The 19,619-nt window shown below is 38.7% G+C and overlaps 1 protein-coding gene across 1 annotated transcript in view; it reads right to left on the bottom strand.

Annotated features, from left to right (window-relative positions):
- The window catches only part of THSD4 (thrombospondin type 1 domain containing 4), a 997,759-nt gene that overhangs the window by 622,406 nt on the left and 355,734 nt on the right, over positions 1 to 19,619 (bottom strand). Inside the window, exon 6 of the mRNA XM_082253070.1 lies at positions 17,990 to 18,092. Within this exon, the coding sequence (XP_082109196.1) occupies positions 17,990 to 18,092 (103 nt within the window). The remainder of the gene's footprint in view (positions 1 to 17,989; positions 18,093 to 19,619) is intronic.

Consider the following 19,619-nt stretch of genomic DNA (forward strand, 5'->3'; position numbering starts at 1 on the left):
TGGGAAATGGGTGCAAAGTTAAACCCTGAGCACCCAGAAAAAATTGTGTGATGCCTTGTTAAACAAGGAGTATACCCAAGGTCCTGTGGAGCTATGCTGGGCGTTGTGAAAATCAAATAAGGTTAGCTAAGTCTTAAAAGGGTGAGTGGATGGGAATGGGAAGCACACTAATTGATGTGCAAACAGCAACGACAATGCACAGCACAAATTGTGGTATAATCCATGCCTGAAATGAAATTGCTCAGTGAAGACCAGAGGACATGTGAGTACTCCAAATGGGCTGGTACCATTACTAATTGCTAAGAATGACCGGTAAGATTCTCTTCTGCTTCCACTGAGCTTTAACATACCTTCTAAAGGACTCTACAGAGCTATTTAAACTGCAATGCCACTGTGAACTATTGTCATGCAATGGCTCGACAAATAGGGATAATAAAGCACAGATTTGATCTGTCTCCATGTGACACACCTTTATATGGAGTTTTATAAGAGAATTTTCTGTCCAGACTAAATTCCAAAGTTCAAATTACAAAGTTGATTTTGCTGTGCAACCTATATTGCCTGAAACGGTTTCATATTTCTGAAATTTGGTAAAAATTCACCTAACTTCATTATATGTATAGCTCTCAATCACTTGTAATATTCTATATTAGGAAATTTGTATTTTAGGAGTATAACATTTATCAAGGTTTGTTATTGCCTCCCAAAACATATACAAAATTTGCAACATTTGGCATGTGTTTTTCCAAATTCATTCTAGATTTTGATTTCCCTGTTTACAACTTAGCTAAAATAAAAAGGTTGAAAGACTGCATTCTAAAATAGCAATGACCAAAGCCCCGATTTGAAAAAATACATTTACTTACAGCAAGTGTACAGGTAAAAAGACATTCATTAAGGACTGATTTTGCACGTGGCTAAAATGAGATCATCCAGCTGGCAGAACAGGGACACCCTTTCAATGTACAGCTTTAAACTCTGCTAGTGGATGAAATAAAAACAACAGATCATCTGTCCACATAGAGGCACAGTATATCTTTCCATTATGACCAGAAGATGTTGGGAATTTGACTTACCTATAAATGCTATATAAAGCTATTTTCCTGCTAATTTTAAAGTGTGGCATGGCTCCAAAATATACAATACCATTAGATGAGAACACTTTTAAAATAGTCTCAATTTGTGCCTTGTGCTGTGGTTTAGTACATAAGATGGATAGCAAACTTATGCTTAACCAGATGTCCCAAACAAGTTTATATATAGGATAAATGTAAAAGCACATTTCACCACTCTAGACAAAAATGATCCCCACCCAAGTGAAATCTGACTCTAAAAATAATTCACAATTGCTAATGTGTTTCAACCTATTCAGGGGTTCATCACAGAAATATTAATCTTGTTTAAGGTTATTCAAGGATTAAACGCTTGATATTTCTAAAACATACATAAAAAGACCAAGACAGACTGGGCTAAAAAGATTCTGTGTTAAACCAAGTTTTTACCATGGTAAAGTAGTAGAATGCATGCCCTCGTTAGATGACTTGTTAAAGTTACCAAAGTCAGTATTACTATAGTTAGGACATGATAAACTCACCCTCAAATCTATTAGGCCCACACCCCTCCACTATCTCTTCCATGATACTCCTTCTCCTTTCTCCTTTAAAGCATTCAAGCATAGTGTGACCCCCACACTTACTTAAAGCGGAGGTCCACCCTCAAAATGAACTTTTCACCGTCTGCTTGTTTTAATTTACCTGAAAAAGAATTGGCTAATTACATTTTTTTTTGTCTCACTTACCTTGTTTTTAATGAAAATATACTTACCTCCCTTCCTCTTCCTCCCTCTGCGGACACGGCCCACGACATCACTTCCTCCATGCATTGACTCCTGGGAGATGAATGTCATCAATCCCCAGAGTCAATGGGAATGGGAATGACGCGCCTGCACCGGAAGTGACGAGCAGAGCCGGTGCAGGCGCGTCATTCCCTGCTGAACACCTTCTGGGCATGCACCTGCCCCAGAAGTGATGAGCAGGGCCAGTGCAGGGCATTCTGGAACTCTGATGTCAACAAAAAGGACACCGAAGAGGACGCTCCAGCTTCAGCTGCCCACACCTGAGATGGCAGTTCTGGACAAGACATTTTCAAGGTAAGTATTTCTTCTAAAATGTAAGTGAAACAGGGGACAGTTCAGAGACTATCGTTGCTTAAATGCACTAGCCCTGACTGTCCCGGGGTATTTTTATCCCAAATTTTTTTTTTTTAGGGTGGAACTCCGCTTTAACCCAGCTAAGGGCTTAATTCCATGATTTTGGAAACAATCTACCTGCCCCAATCTTGCTGACTGTAAGAGGGAAGTGGATCAGATTCTGAAGGCTGAATGATGGGTTCATACTGCCAATGATACATTGATGAAGTATAAAGACATATGGGCAGGGTAGATGTTTTTACTCACATGATTTACCAGATATGTAGGAACCTAGTGATGTGGATGGTTGTCCACTTCCTCTCCCCTCTCAGACACACTTGATTACTTTATCTCCAGGATTGCTTATCCGAATGTAAGATTTTTTTTTTACTGAAACAGATGTGACTTTCGATGTACGGTTTAATTTCCTCTTTTTTTTCTATGTAGGTTTTCTTTTCTTGTTTTTTATTTGATGCTGTTTACACCTATTTTGATGCCATTGACATGGTTTATAGAATTATTATTATAATTATTATTACATTTATACATGTATAGAACCCTGGTCAGGGTGACAGTTTTTGATTAATTTGGAGTAGTGTGGATATATTGTATGGCTCTGTTCAACTTGCAGTTTGTATCCATTGAAACAATTTATTGGTGTACCCAAGACAGGTGTATGTGTGGTGTGAAAACCCTAATAAAATTTGATTATCAAAAAAAAAAAAAAAGAGACCTGATAAACTGAAATACACCAGTGGTAAAGAAAATTCTATAAAATCTATCTATTATCACTATATTCCCTTCTCAGGCTTGGTTAACATTGATGCGACATGGGCTTAGACTTGTGAGACCCCAAGTCAGATGACATGAAATTTGATGTTTCCCTATGAGAGCTGTCTAAACTGATTCTAAACAAGTATGTCCGACTTTATAAAAGGTTTCTGCACTAAAAGCTTAATTACCACCATTAGGTTTAGTAGCCATTATACTTCATCAGCAGAGCCAAATTATCTTCAAGGCAACTCTAGCAGGAGCCTAGGGTCCAATGGATGTCAAGGGAGCCCAAAACTAAGACCTTCTCGTGATGGATGAATGTGGGAAGCATGTATCCAATGTCTCCATCTCCCCACTCTATAAAAAACTATAGAAAAAAGGTCCACCATAAAAAAAAAATAAAATAATCAAGTATGTGCATTGAATGAAGTTGTTTTAACAACATTCAATATGAAATGTATGTAATTTGGATATAAATGTCATACAAGCAATGAGCCAAAGTACAGGTGTAAGGAGGGAATACTGTAAAGAGGTCTAATGGAACAAACTAAATCACTAAAATGAGAATATTGCTCAGTCCTGAGGGAGTATTGCTTGTATGGCTCGATTACAAATGATTGTTTGTGTGTGAAAGTCCCTGTGGGTGGACACACATCCTCTCAGAGAGATTATCACTTCCTGTCACACAGTATGCAGCAGTGATTTTGATCAGAGAATTGTGCTGTGCAAAATACTTACAGGCATGATATAAAGCAACAATGACCTCAGTTTATCATGGGTTCTACAAATAAATGAATTCATAACGAAGCAGATAAAATTCAACAACTTGCCAGAAAACCTGAAGCACAATATGTTTCTGAAGCTGAACTCGAAGGAAAGAACTGAAAGAGAATTAGTGAATACATGTGCAAGCTTACTGGATTGATATGTGTCGCTGTCAGTAGTGATGTCCTAAACTACTGGCTATAATCTTCTCTAATGCAGCTTCCTGTAATGGGGACCAGCCTCACCAGCTATTTTGCTTTGTGTTAAGACTGGCAACCTCGCTGCCCATTCTAGAAGGCCGTGCTAACCTCGGCACACCAGAGCTGCATATATGAACATTGCCCCTTAAAGTCCTAACTTTGCAGGGACCAAAGATGCACATGCAATGAGATCGATTTACTAAAAGCAATAAGGCTGTTCACTTTGCAAGGGAATTTTCCCTTATATTAAGGAATGTGGTGAAAATCAACACTGTATAGAAAACCCAATCATGCACATATTTTGCTTGCACATGATTGGATGATAGGAGTCACCAATGCTTTAACCGCTTGCAGACCGCCTAACATAGAAGCACAATGGTAAACAGCCTCTCTGCACTGGATCATGTACCCAGTATGTGATCCGTGCACCCATCAGCCAGCCAGGCTATGCTTTGTTACAGCACAAGCTGATCAGCGGGTCTTAGCCAATGATGGATCACGGGGACCCGCTGATCGACTCAGTGCTTCACGGAACAGATCTCTGTGATTGTAAACAACACAGAGCTCTGTTTACTGACAGGCGATCTTGCAGTTTTTTTTATTCCCTGCTAGCAAGAAAACAAACCCAACATGATCCTTAGTAAAAGCAGTACATATTACACATTGTTAGGCACACGGTTTACTCCTTGATCACCCCTAGATGTTAACTCCTTCCCAGCCAGTGTCATTAGTACAGTGACAGTGTACAGTATTAGCATTGATCACTGTATAAGTGTCACTATTGATGTCAGTGTCAGTTAGTGTACCCCCCAGCCAGTGTCAGCTAGCACCAAATTTGCCTGCCACACTATCACAGTCCCATTATAATTCGCTGATCACAGCCATTAGTAGCATAAAAAAGTGAAAAAAAATTAGAATTCAAATATATATATATATATATATATATATATATATATATATATATACACATACATACAGTGCCTTGCGAAAGTATTCGGCCCCCTTGAACTTTGCAACCTTTTGCCACATTTCAGGCTTCAAACAGATATAAAACTGTAATTTTTTGTGAAGAATCAACAACAAGTGGGACACAATCATGAAGTGGAACGGAATTTATTGGATATTTCAAACTTTTTTAACAAATAAAAAACTGAAAAATTATAAAATAATAAAAATATACAGTGGGGAACATAATAATTTGATCCCCTGCAGATTTTGCAAGTTTGCCAACCTACAAAGAAATAAAAGATCCATATTTTTTATCATAGGTGTATTTTAAATAATAGAGACAGGACATCAACCAAAAATCCAGAAAAAACTTGATACAAATGTTATAAATTGCGTTGCAGTTTAGTGAATAAAATATGTATTTAATCCCAAAGCAAAACATGACTTAGTACTTGGTGGAGAAACCCTTGTTGGCAAGCACAGAGGTAAGACATTTATTGTAATTGGTTACCAGGTTGCACACATCTCAGGAGGAATTTTGGTCCACTCTTCTTTACATACAGTGCATTGCGAAAGTATTCGGCCCCCTTGAACTTTTCGAACTTTTGCCACATTTCAAGCTTCAAACATAAAGATATAAAACTGTAATTTTTTGTGAAGAATCAACAACAAGTGGGACACAATCATGAAGTGGAACGAAATTTATTGGATGTTTCAAACTTTTTTAACAAATAAAAAATTGGGCGTGCAAAATTATTCAGCCTCCTTAATACTCTGTAGCGCCACCTTTTGCTGCGATTACAGCTGTAAGTGGCTTGGGGTATGTCTCTATCAGTTTTGCACATCGAGAGACTGAAATTTTTGCCCATTCCTCCTTGCAACACAGCTCGAGCTCAGTGAGATTGGATGGAGAGCGTTTGTGAACAGCAGTTTTCAGTTTTTTCCACAGATTCTGGATTGGATTCAGGTCTGGACTTTGACTTGGCCATTCTAACACCTGGATATGTTTATTTGTGAATCATTCCATTGTAGATTTTGCTTTATGTTTTGTATCATTGTCTTGTTGGAAGACAAATCTCTGTCCCAGTCTCAGGTCTTTGGCAGACTCCATCAGGTTTTCTTCCAGAATGGTCCTGTATTTGGCTCCATCCATCTTCCCATCAATTTTAACCATCTTCCCTGTCCCTGCTGAAGAAAAGCAGGCCCAAACCATGATTCTGCCACCACCATGTTTGACAGTGGGGATGGTGTGTTCAGGGTGATGAGCTGTGTTGCTTTTACGCCAAACATAACGTTTTGCATTGTTGCCAAAAAGTTTGATTTTGGTTTCATCTGACCAGAGCACCTTCTTCCACATGTTTGGTGTGTCTCCCAGGTGGCTTGTGGCAAACTTTAAGACACTTTTTATGGATATCTTTAGGAAATGGCTTTCTTCTTGCCACTCTTCCATAAAGGCCAGATTTGTGCAGTATACGACTGATTGTTATCCTATGGACAGAGTCTCCGACCTCAGCTGTAGATCTCTGCAGTTCATCCAGAGTGATCATGGGCCTCTTGGCTGCATCTCTGATCAGTCTTCTCCTTGAATGAGCTGAAAGTTTAGAGGGACAGCCAGGTCTTCGTAGATTTGCAGTGGTCTGATACACCTTCCATTTCAATATTATCGCTTGCACAGTGCTCCTTGGGATGCTTAAAGCTTGGGAAATCTTTTTGTATTCAAATCTGGCTTTAAACTTCTCCACAACAGTATCTCGGACCTGCCTGGTGTGTTCCTTGTTCTTCATGATGCTCTCTGCGCTTTAAACGGACCTCTGAGACTATCACAGTGCAGGTGCATTTATATGGAGACTTGATTACACACAGGTGGATTCTATTTATCATCATTAGTCATTTAGGTCAACATTGGATCATTCAGAGATCCTCACTGAACTTCTGGAGAGAGTTTGCTGCACTGAAAGTAAAGGGGCTGAATAATTTTGCACCCCCAATTTTTCAATTTTTTATTTGTTAACCAAGTTTGAAATAAGGTCACAAAGTTCAAGGGGGCCGAATACTTTCGCAAGGCACTGTGTATATATTATATATTACACATAACCAGTAAATTTTTACATTTTTATATTGGATATAGAAAATAAAAAATATTGTTTTTCGTTTTTCAAAATAATCAGTCTTTTTTTCGTTTATATCACAAAGATATAAAATCATAAAAAAAAAAAAAAAAAACAGTGGCGATCAAATACAATCAAAAGAGCTCTGATCTCATTTGGGTACATTGTTTCATGACCACGCAATTGCCAGGTAAAATAGCGCAGTGACGAATAGAAAAAGATGGCCTGGTTATGAACGGGGTAAAACCTTCCAGAGGGCAAGTGGTTAAAGAGTAACTCCCCTTTTGTTGACAAAAAAAAATCCCTTCTGTGTAATCAATGCACATTGCAGGGATTTTACAAACTTTGTAGCAGGTTCCTACCTTATGCTACTGTTAAGAAATAGCTCGAAGGCTGGCCATACATTATACAATTTTCCTTTAGATTTAGCAAAACCATATAATAGGAGGTCAAACCTAAACACTTTGAGTTTGTATGAAATCAGGCAGGCCCTTGAATTACATAGTTGAAGGTAAATCTAAAGAAAATTGAAAAAGAAAATTGAATAATGTATGGCCATCATAAGTTTCACCAGACTGATTGCAAACTGAGTCTAAATGGAAGGGTCTGGTTCATCATAATTAGCTGGTGTACTCTAAGTGTAACTAGGAACTAATTAACCATTGGAGAGTATCTCACCAATACTTAAATTTCGTAATACTGAGGATGCCTGAACTTTTAGTTGAATTTTAATGCAGATTTCTGAGAAAATCAGTGAGTTAGGCAGGAAATTGTATTTCTGGAGCTAATTTGTACACCAACTATGTACAGACCTCTGAGTTACCATATTGGGTTGCACTTTACATTAAATTACAATTCTGCAGATTGAAAAGAGACCATCATTTTTATTAACCATAAAGCAGTATTAAACCCAAAAGCAAACATTTATTATATTGCAGCTTACCAATTCTGAGATGTGATTGCTGCATTTGTTTCCTTTTTTTAAAGCTGCCTTTCTTTTATTTTCACCTGGTGATTCTGTCAGTGAGTCTGCTGTTTTTCAACAGAATAACCTTTCCTGCAAATGCAGCAGTTAAGAGTGTTGAGACAAACCATTTATCACTGGCAGGAGTGCTTATAATAATCAGCTTTTATTTATTCATGTAAAAATCTTTATCCCAAAAGGAAAAAAAAAATACATTTCCTGTAACTGCTTACGTAAATGCGGTATGAGCTGGAATATGGCTTCAATTTGTTAGTATATCTAAATCTGCTAGTCCATTTAACACTCCCTCAAGACTTACAATGCTGCTGTCCAAAGGTGCCCCTGTGCTCCTTCATCCAGAGTGGAGTCACTTAAAGAGGTGTGTTACTGGCCAGATTCCCTATATGAAAATGGAGGGAAAAGCCAAAAAAAAACAAATGCAGCCCACACATTTAAGGATTGGTAAGCTGCAATATTATTATTATTATTATTTATTATAATACAGGATTTATATAGCGCCAACAGTTTGTGCAGCGCTTTACAATGTGAGGGAAGACAATACAGTTACAATACAATTCAATACAGGAGGAACTAGAGGGACCTGCTCGTTAGAGCTTACAATCTAGAAGGGAGGGTCAAGTGAAACAAAAGGCAATATATAACTTTTTTGGTTTTGCGTTTAATACCACTTTGGATTAACCACTTGCCTACTGTGCACTAAAACCCCCTTCCCATCCAGGCCAATTTTCAGCTTTCAGTGATCTCATGCTTTGAATGACAATTGCGCGGTCATACTACACTGTACCCATATGAAATTTTTATCATTTTTTTTCACACAAATAGAGCTTTCTTTTGGTGGTATTTAATCATCTCTGGGTTTTTTATTTTTTACAAAAAAAAAAGAAAAAAGACAAAATTTTGAAAAAAAAAAACGTTTTTCTTATTTTCTGCGAGTAAATTTTGAAAATAAATACATTTTTCTCCTTCACTGATGTGGGCTGATGAGGCGGCACTGATGGGCACCGATAGGCTGCACTGATGGGCACTGATGAGTTGGCACTTATGGGCATTGATGAGTTGGCACTTATGGGCACTGATGAGGAGGTACTAATATGCCACACTGTTGAGCACTGATAGGCGGCACTGATGAGCACTGATAGGCGGCACTGATGAGCACTGATAGGCGGCACTGAGAGGTGGCACTGCTGGGCACTGAGAGGTGGCACTGAGAGGTGGCACTGAGAGGTGGCACTGCTGGGCACTGAGAGGCAGCACTGACGGGCGGCACTGATGGGCACTGGCGGATGGCACTGATGGGCACTGGCGGATGGCACTGATGGACACTGATGGGTGACACTGATGAGCACTGATGGGCGGCACTGATGAGCACTGATGGGCAGCACCATCAGTGCCCACACTCAGTGCCCATAGTGCTGCCAGTCAGTGCTCATCAGTGCCTAGATGAGCAGGCACTGATGGGCACTGACTGGCAGCACTATGGGCACTGATTGTGGGCACTGATGGCGGGCACTGTGGGCACTGAGTGTATGTTTTTTTTTTACCTTGTGTAATCAGGGCACTGGTGATCTGTGCCCTGATTACATTCTTCTGACGGCCTCCCGAAAATGTGAGTCCGCGCTGCAGCCGTATATAGGCTGTAGCGCGGATGGGAGGAAGTTAAAACATGACTTGTGCAGCAATTGTTTATGCCAAGTTGTTATTTGTTTGCTATATTTTTTTCCACGAAAGCGCAGTTACCCTTTAACTTCACTAAGCTGTATCCTACCCTGACAAAGTGATAAGCTGACCGAACCTTCAGGGTGATACATATGATGTCAACACTGACATAGGTAAGCCATAGAGGGTGTTTAAATGAGAATAATAAAAAAAAATGTTCTACCTTTTGAACGTTTGGTGTCAGATCAAGAAAAGTTTTTATTTACTTGCCCAGAGTTTAGCTTTAAGAAGCCCTGTAACATTGCTCAGTATTCCATAAATAGCATTATAATAACATTGTTACAATAATATTACCGTTATTTTACTGCCAAACCAAACATGTTAGAACCAGAAAAAAATACAATCAACGCAGCCCAAAGAAATATACTATGTCCAGTTGTTTACCATGAGTCTCTGTAGCATATCACTTTAGTTTATATTTTTTTCATATAACATCCCTACCATTTATGTTAAAAAAAAATAAAAAGACTAACATTGTTGATTTTTAACATTCTTAAATGGGAAAAATTAGATCTTCAGTCAAAACAAGCCTACAGATAAAAATGGGATCCATAACATAAAAGCTCAGTTAAAATGCAATTTTGTCACCATAGTTTTATCTTCCATTGAGGATAATGCACAAATCTGAGTGTTATTTTGCCAGTGGGTGATTCTGCCATCAGTAAGGATTTCTCCTTCTTGCCTGCCTGACCTCCTGGTGCCGTCACAGTCCCTGATGCATCTAATGTGATCACCATTAGTGTTGGTGGATTGAGTTGATGGCAATTCGACAAATTGCTCATTGCTGGTGATAGTCTGATCCGTTGATGCGTTGAGCGGCTCTTCTATTGTTTCAGGAACTCCAACTGAAAGGTCCTTATCCGCCAATGGGGCCACTTTACCATGAGTATCATGACTGCTAGTGACCTCAACAGCTTGAGGCATTGGGAGGCGAGGTATGAGAGTGTTGATATCTTTTCTAGTTGAGAGAAAAGAGCTATTGCCTTCTCTGAAGGGTGTTCTACTGTGTTCCTGCAGGTATCCAGAATTGCCCCCAGAAACCGCATTCTCTGTGTGGGCACTGGTTGACTCTTTTGAAAATTGATTGTCTACCCTAGGCTCAGAAGGGTTTGGACCAGAATATCCTGATGCTCTGCTAGGATTTGAGAGTTTTGGGCTACTAGGAGGACATCGTCCAAATAATGGAACACGTGCAAGCCCCGCCTGCACAGCATGGCTTTGACCGGGAGTAGAACCTTGCAGAATGTCCTGGGGGATGTCCACAGGCTAAATGGTAAGCAGACGAATTGAAAATGGTAATCCCTTATCGCAAAGCATAAGTACTTGTGACACTGTTGATGAACTGGGACATGTAAGTAAGCATCTTTCAAGTCTAAGGTAACATCCATCTTCCATGTCTGATGGTTTGTATGACAGACTGCAGCGACTCCATCCAAAAACTTTGCACTTGGATGTACTTGTTCAACTTCCGAAAGTCTAATACTGGTCTTAATTTGTCTGTTTTTTTCCTTTTTAAGAAAAGAGAATAGAATCCTTGATTTCCTCTTTCCCACATGGAGACTGGTTCTATGGCTTTTTTTGTAAGAGCGACTAGACATAGTTGAAGATTATATGTATCTTCTGTTGTCACTGAGGGAGCTACGTGCGGGCAAAGTGGGGCACCTCTGGGGGGCCACAAACTCCCAGTGATGACCTTCTCAGATTACCCTCATGACCCAAGGGTCCTCAATTTGCTCTGCCTAGACCCATGCATATTGGCATAGTTGGGTACCAACTGGGCCAGTCTGGATGGAGGGACCCTCAAAATGGTTTCTGCGCCCCACTCTGTCCTGATTTGGCCAACCGAGCCACCGACGCCTGGGGGTTCTTCCATCCTCTTCTGGCATCTTTGTTTATTCTAAAAAACTTTGTGTCTCGTAGTTTACTCATAAATGTCCTCTTTTCTAGGTGGCGCTGGCGTCTGGGCTTCAAGTCTTGTGGGATCAACCCTGACTTGCCCTCTGTCACCTTCAAAATAGCGGCCTCCATTTTACTGCCAAATAAGGTCGCTTGGTCAAAGGGGATACAGCACCAGTTGGATTTTGACGATCTGTCTGCCGTCCATGGCTTGAGCCATAATGCTCTTCTTGCAATCACTGATAATAGCATCACCCTGGCCGAGCACCACAGTGTGTCGATCGCAGCTTCACCCATGAAATCGCCTGCCAGTTTAATCTTGTTCAGTATTTTAACAACTGAGGCATTTCCTTCTGCTTTAGCACTCTCTGCCCACATTGTTATTGCCTTGGCAACTGATGTTAGCACCTATGATGGTTTACAGGCACTTCCCGCCGAGGTATATATTTTCTTCAGCTCTGTTTCTATCTTTCTGTCTGAGACATCTTTGAAGGAAACTGCTTTGTCTATCGGTAATGTGCCATGCCTAGCTAGTCTAATGAGAGCTGCACCCACTACTGGGGGTACCTCCAATGCGTGGACCGCCTCTTCCTTGAAGGCATACAGCTTCTCAAATCGGTTGGACAGGGACGGTTTCCTGTCCACCTTCTTCCATTCATCGTAGATAATATCCCTCAGTCAATTAAGGGGAATAAGAGTATTTATTTTTTTAACTGCTGGTAATATTTTCTAGTCTTCGCAGGTTGTGTGATTTCTTCCTCCCATTCAAGCGCTTCTCTTATTGCTCTTACTAGGGTTTGCACCAGGGAAAAGTCAAATCCGACGAACAACTCCTCTTCTGCCGGGGACTCGTCTCCTGAGCCTGACACAAGTGACAGTAAAGCTAGTGGTGGGCAGGACCCCTCTGTCCCTGGTTGGCTGGCTTTGACCGCCATTTCCTGTAGGAAATCTTTAAAAAATGTTTTCTTTTTGTTTACATGCAAAGTAAATGCAAAATGTGCTAGTATGCAAGGCACATGCACAGAGCAGTTAAGTATAACATCCTTTAGAATCACTTTAAATATGTTGAAAAGATCAACAATGTCCATGAGATGTACTTACTTTTTCACGTGACTGTATGGGATGAGCATTTTTACGAGAAAAGCATGTGATAAAAAAACAAACACTGTTAAAACAACGTCTTAAGCTTAGAGAATTGAATATCCTGCTCTACATGACATTACAGGAGACTGCTATCAAGGCAAATTCAGGTACTTACACTAGTTTCATGTAAAAACACATTTAATGGTTCAGTTTTCATTTTCAGTTTTAAACAAACAGAATCCAAAATCCTAGTATGTTTTCATCAGACAGCCTAATGTTTGTCTGAAAACAGCAGGACATTACATTTTGGATTGCAAACAGACGGAACATGATTCAGAGGGATATAAAGCCAGCCTTCCATGCCCCAGAGGAGATGATAAATTAGATTTCTGTGGGCTATCAGACAATTGCTGGCAAAGAGCAACATCATTAAAAATTGATTATGTAAAATATAAGGTTATTTCATCTTTAAACTTGGATCCCACTTTTATTTCCGATTTACTTTTAATATATTGTATATACTGCTCTCCAACCTGGTTATGAGACCAAAGAGGCTCCTTTGTAAGATTCTAAACATAAGCAAAATCCTAACTGTATAACGGATGAATAGCTCTACAGCCAAAGCTTTATACTAACAACTATATTATTTGTGCTATAGTGGTCCATTAAATCATCTAAAAATGGCCATATACATGGTCATTTGATACAGCATATAAACATTCAATTTCATACTTGTCAAAATTGCAAAGCAATTGAAGACACAAAGGGGGAGATTTACTAAAACTGGAGCACTGAGAATCTGGTGCAGCTGTGCATGGTAGCCAATTAGCCTCTATCTTCAGCTTGTTCAACTAAGCTTTGACAATAAAAACCTGGAAGCCGATTGGTTTCTTTGCAGAGCTGCCACAGATTTTACATGGGCTTTCAACCCGATCGACTCAGTTTTGCTCAGCGGAGGATCAATCCGCTGATCCCTGCTGAGCAAACAGATGACAGGTCCATCTCAGCTTACTTTGCAGGGACAGACCTGTCAGATCCCCGCTCTTCTCAATGGGAAATCAGATGGAAACGGACCGCCTGTCCATTTTCATCCAATCCGATCCTCCAGACAGATGGAAAATAGGGTTTCCATCCATCTGGATTTCATGGACATGATCGGATCAGATAGCAGCGGGTGTAAGCAGACATGTCACTGCTGACATCCTCTGCTCCATAGAGGTGCATGGAGTGTCCGGTCAGGTCTGCCTGAAAAACTGACAGACGGACTTGATCGGAAAGCCCATGTGAAAGGGGCCTTACACTTTCCAGTTTTAGTAAATCCCCCCACCCCCTGAATGTTGATTTTGGTAGACCACAATGAGACAGGATGAAATTTGCCCTGATATGAAGCAACAGAAAAATCAGATGACTTTTGAAACAACTGCCCTTCTCTTTTGCTATTTCAATTCATCCATTCGATAAATATTTTGATGTACTGAAAATTTAAATTTTTTACTCAGTTTTGAGTTCACAATAACCAAATTCTTCTGGTCGACCATACTTGTGGGTGGTAGATTGCTTAATTTACTTGTTGTTACACCTGGTAGCTTGAAGTGGTAAATATGGTTAAATTTAACTAAATATTTCCAAGTTTATGGCCAGCCTAAGGTTACTTTAACATGGGAGTATAAATTTTGCTGATCTTACCATGCATATTTTTTCTAGATCAAAAGTTCAGGAATAATAACTTGCTTTCAAGTATGTTTTTTAAAATTGTAAAACCGGGTTCTGTTTTTTTTTTCCTTTAATACTTAATCTGGTATATGTATGTCCTCCAAGCAGATACTTAAATTGTGTGTTATGGATCAGAACGCAGCGCATGTTTAGGCACCTGTAAGAATGTCTTCATTAAAAACAATGCAGCTGGATTGTATGTAAATGTGTTTTTTGTAGCTGTGAGATTGTAGCAGGCTCCATTCACACTTGTACGATTCCAAAATTGCACTGACTTTGGAGTAAAAATTTGATGCAACTTTGACGCAACTTTGGATGGGTGCAACTTGCATACGACTTTGGTTTTGGATAACTGTTGCACACAGGTTGCATTGTATAACATTCAGATACGACTTTCATGCAACTTCTGAGGTTTAACATTGAAGTCTTATGGCCCTCAAGTTGCATGAAAGTCAGACCAAAGAAGTGCATGAACTACTTTAAAGTTGCTGCAACGTTAAGTCGCGATTGGTTAATCATTGGAAAATAAGGGGGAAAGACTTGTCATCCAACTTTGATGTCAAAAGTTGTATGACAAGTTGCACAAGTGTGAATGGAGCCTAAAAGTTTCCTATGGCCCCTTTCACACCTGTATGACTCCAAAGTTTCGCCGACATTGGAGTGAAACTTTGATGCAACTTTGACGCAACTTTGGATGGCTTTGACCAGTTTTAATGGATAACTGTTGCACACAAGTTGCATTGTTGCATTGTATAACATTCAGATATGACTTTCATGCAACTTCTGAGGGTTAATATTGAAGTCTATGGCTGTTGCATTTTAGTACAAGGCAAAATACAGATTTTACAGGCACCAAGATATGCATGCATAATTAGAAAGGACATCTTAGAGGAATCAAAGTAGTAAATAGTCTATAGAGTATCTGTAGGCATGACCAATAAAGTGATTGTTACTTCACAGTGACCACAGACCCTTGTGGTAGAGAGACACTTCGTAGTAGGTAGTGCAGAGTTCAAGGGTCAATGGTAACAGTAGGTTGGAGGTACTCATTGCTGTGCACCCAAGACCAAGCCAAAACATCTAAAAAAGTATCTTACTTTGTGCAAGAACCTTACAATTTCAATATTCTATTTGGGCCCACACATTGGAAAAGCTTATACTTACACACACACGAGTTAACAGTCAATTTAAACCCATAATCATTAATAAGAGCATTATTTTTATTAGTAGTAAATATCACATGATATAAATTTAGAGTGCTTATATTTCCTCTGTAGACTTACAAATATAAAGAAAAAATTCCCAGTCACATGAGACTAGCACTTGAAAATCAAGCAACTAATCAAAAGACATAAAGGAATTCCATTATATTCTCTGTATTCCAAGGAATTATACATCCGGAATCAAAACACTGAATCCAATCTTCTTAAACAACAAATCCAGTCACTGGGTTGTATATTACACAATGACACCTCCATCCTGCAACCAATCCTCAGACTAAGTTTTTTATGTACAGAACCCCAGGAAGGGTATGAGGTATGTTAATAAATAGCCTAGATATGAGTATAGCTGTTGGACATACAGCTGTCCAAGTGGATATAATCTTGAGAACGATGATTGAAACAAATAGTATTCCAGTCTATTAGGTGTGTAACCTTTCAAAGACCATCAACACTCAATAATTGAAATGCAAGTTAGCAATATAAAACACTTGCAAATATAGGTACATACAAACATTGATTTTATATATTTTTGTTTTAAAGTGGTCACCTCAACGTCTCAAAAACTCTCAGCATGTGTGTGCATAGAGGGATCAACCTATAACTCAGTCCAGGGAGTAATGTGCATATCTATAACATTCAGCATGACTGTTACAGTTTGGGTTACCACTCCTAGATCTTATAACAAGCATCATATCTGGCAAAAGTCAATATCCATACACCTGTACTGTATACATAACCCAGGCGATACATGCAAAATAAGGAGAACATTCATCCACTTGTAGTTCTTGGTTACAGTCAGAGGGGGATTCAGCAGAGTAATCAGGAGTAAGTTGTAGATGGAATTCCAAGGTGGTCAAAAAATTACAAAGCAAAAAAAAACAAAAAACAATGTATAGATTTTACAAAAAGAAAGTAAACAAGAGTAAAAGTTCAGGTCACTGAACCATCATGAAAATGAGGCGAATATACAGAATAAATGGATATTTAAAGTAAAGAAAATTTTAACAATCATGGTACATGAAGCCATAGGTACACCCTGCTCAAATATGTAGGTGTCATATACAATCATAGACAATGGTGGCTATTGACTCCATCTCCCCAGTAGCAAAACAGTTGTCAGCCAACAAAATGTGTGCTTGAAGGAGATCTAAAATTGAACCATCTTTCTCATATTAAGCGTTGTTTACTGGAAATTTACCTGTAGGTAAAGGGTTATCTTTTGAAATAAATGAAGTCTGTCCAACAATAGCATTTAGGTTTCTACTGTGGGAGGGTTATTTTAGGACTATCATCTTATATGCTGTTGGATAACGCTGTCAGGAGGGCCAAAGCAGTGTGAATATCAAGGGTAGGGGAATTAAGTAATCCTAGAACACATACTGATGAATTATCATTGACAGTAGAGCTGCACGATTCTGGCCAAAATGAGAATCACAATTTTTTTGCTCGGAATAAAGATCATGATTCTCTGTGTAACATCTTTTACATTATAAAAAAATTGGGATAACTTTACGGTTTTGTTTTATTTTTTTTATTTTTTTATTCATTAAAGTGTATTAATTGCGTTTGAAAGACTGCTGTGCAAATACAGTGTGACATAAAAATTTACAACAATCACCATTTTATTCTGCAGGGTCTCTGCTAAAAAAAAAATATAGAAATGTTTGGGGGTTCTAACTACTTTTCTAGGAAAAATAAACTGATTTAACTTGCAAGCAAGTGTAGGAAAAAGGTTTAGTCTTTAAGAGGTTAAACTTCCTTCCTCCGGCAGAGGGAAAGAAAAGATACAATGTAATCATTTGTGTTTACAGTTCAGTGGGAGACTAATGCTGATAGGCTTTTGCGGGAGGCTTTTTATTTTTTTTGACAGCTGCTCCCTCATAGCTATGTAAAGAATGGAGCAAGTGTCATGTTAAGATCGTCAGGGGGAGTGAATCGCGATCTTGATTCTGTTACGATTAATTGGGCAGCTCTAATTGACAGTAAAGTTAAAGACTCAATAGAGAATCAAAATGACATCTCAGTTGCAAGTTAGATTCACACTTTTTTTAATACTTTACACATTACCTATATGCACTGAACAGATGAAAGGGTACTTCTAGCAAAAACATATCCCAGTATTTAATTTAGTATTCTAATATTAATCATTTCGATTTCATATTTTTCCACATATTAATTTGTTGAACTAAAAAGATGTTACGCACAATGGTTTGGATTACATTGTTTGCCTAAACTCAACTTTAATAACCAGTGCTTTAGAGAACAGAAGAATTATTTGTTTAGTATTTAAGTCATTATATAAATATATGGATTTCACAATTGTATTGTAGTCATTCACACTAAAAAAGAAAGACCGAATTTATGAGTAAAAATAACAATAATTCTAGTACCTTCTGAAAATGGTTCCCATTCATATAATCTCCCCATAAACGGCTTGTTGTTATAGGATGCACATTGTACTTCTCTGGTGCCTCTGTTGTTCCCTGGACACAGCTGTGAAAACAAATAACCAGACAAGGGTTTATAATTCAGAGTTAATAACTGTCTCTACAAGAGCTAAAGAGATCCGTACCGCATGTCATTTTTATACAGTGAATATACTACATATACAAATCCTCAGATTCACCCACTTCCAGAAGACAAACCATCTTGTGTTTGTTTGCATGAAAGTTGGACATTGCATGTATACACCACCTGCATTTACTAAACATGTGGCATGTTATCTAAATTCAATTCAGATGAACTATAAACTTTAAAGTTCTTCTCACCTAATGTTTATAGAGATGTCTACCTTTAATATGACATTATGCATGTTTGAAAAGCCACAAAGAGAAACATGTGAAAATTACCACGGAGGCTTATGAGTGGTGACAGATGTCTTATTCATGACTTTTAGCAAGGATTCCACATACGCTATATTTTCAAAAGTATTGTGTCGAAAATATTGGATTGGGTATCTGAAATGGTGGTAGCATATAAATAAGGAAGCGATGTGTCCAATCACATGACATTGCTGACGAAATGCGTTGGGCCGGCCTTGCGTGACACGTCACTTCCCCCATTGTTTGGAGTGCAGGTGGAACACATACCGGTATCCCTGCTTTTTACAGGTCTTATAGGAATCATCTTTTTTGTAAGTGATATTTTATGCGCTATATTAGAATAAAGTTGTGATTTACTGCACTATGAGAGGCATTTCCTTTTACTTTTCCACATGAATTGGATCAACAAGGGTCTGGTACTGGTGGTTGCTGGTATTTGATCTCTGCACCTGGCACACAGGACCAAGAAAGCGATATCCCTTGTTTGATTTGTATGACTACCTGTAATGAGGGTCATCTAGTTCTGGAGAGTAAGATGAGTGCTTAACCACTTTAAGACCAGAAGAATTTGCCCCCTTAATGACCAGGCCCTATTTTGCGATTCGGCACTGCGTTACTTTATCGGTCGTGCGATACTGTACCTAAATAAAATTGACGTCCTTTCTCACAAAGAGAGCTTTCTTTTGGTGGTATTTGATCACCTGTGCGATTCTTATTTTTGCGCTATAAACAAAAAAGGAGCGACAATTTTGAAAAAAAATAATATTTTTCACATTCTGCTATATGACATTCTCAAAAAAAAAAAATTTAAAAATCAGAATTTTTTTAACATTTTAAACCAATTTGTTTTCTGCTACATATTTTTGGTAAAAAAAAAAAAAAAAATCACAATAAGCGCATTTTGATTGGTTTGCACAAAAGTTATCGCGTCTACTAACTACGGGAAAGATAAATGTAATTTTTATTGTTTTTTACTAGTAATGGCGGCGGTCTGCGATTTTTTGTGGTACTGCGACATTGCAATGGACAGATTGGACCCCTGACATTTTTGACACTTTTGGGAGTACCAGTGACATTACTACAGTAATCAGTGCTAAAAATATGCACGGTTACTGTAATAATAACTGGCAGGGAAGGGGTTAACAGTGTGGGTGATCAAGGGGTTAAATGTGACCCTAGGAGAGTAATTCTAACTGTG

The sequence above is a fragment of the Pelophylax lessonae genome (genome assembly GCF_965119305.1).
Source record: "Pelophylax lessonae genome assembly, chromosome: 4".
Taxonomy (NCBI): Eukaryota; Metazoa; Chordata; class Amphibia; order Anura; family Ranidae; genus Pelophylax; species Pelophylax lessonae.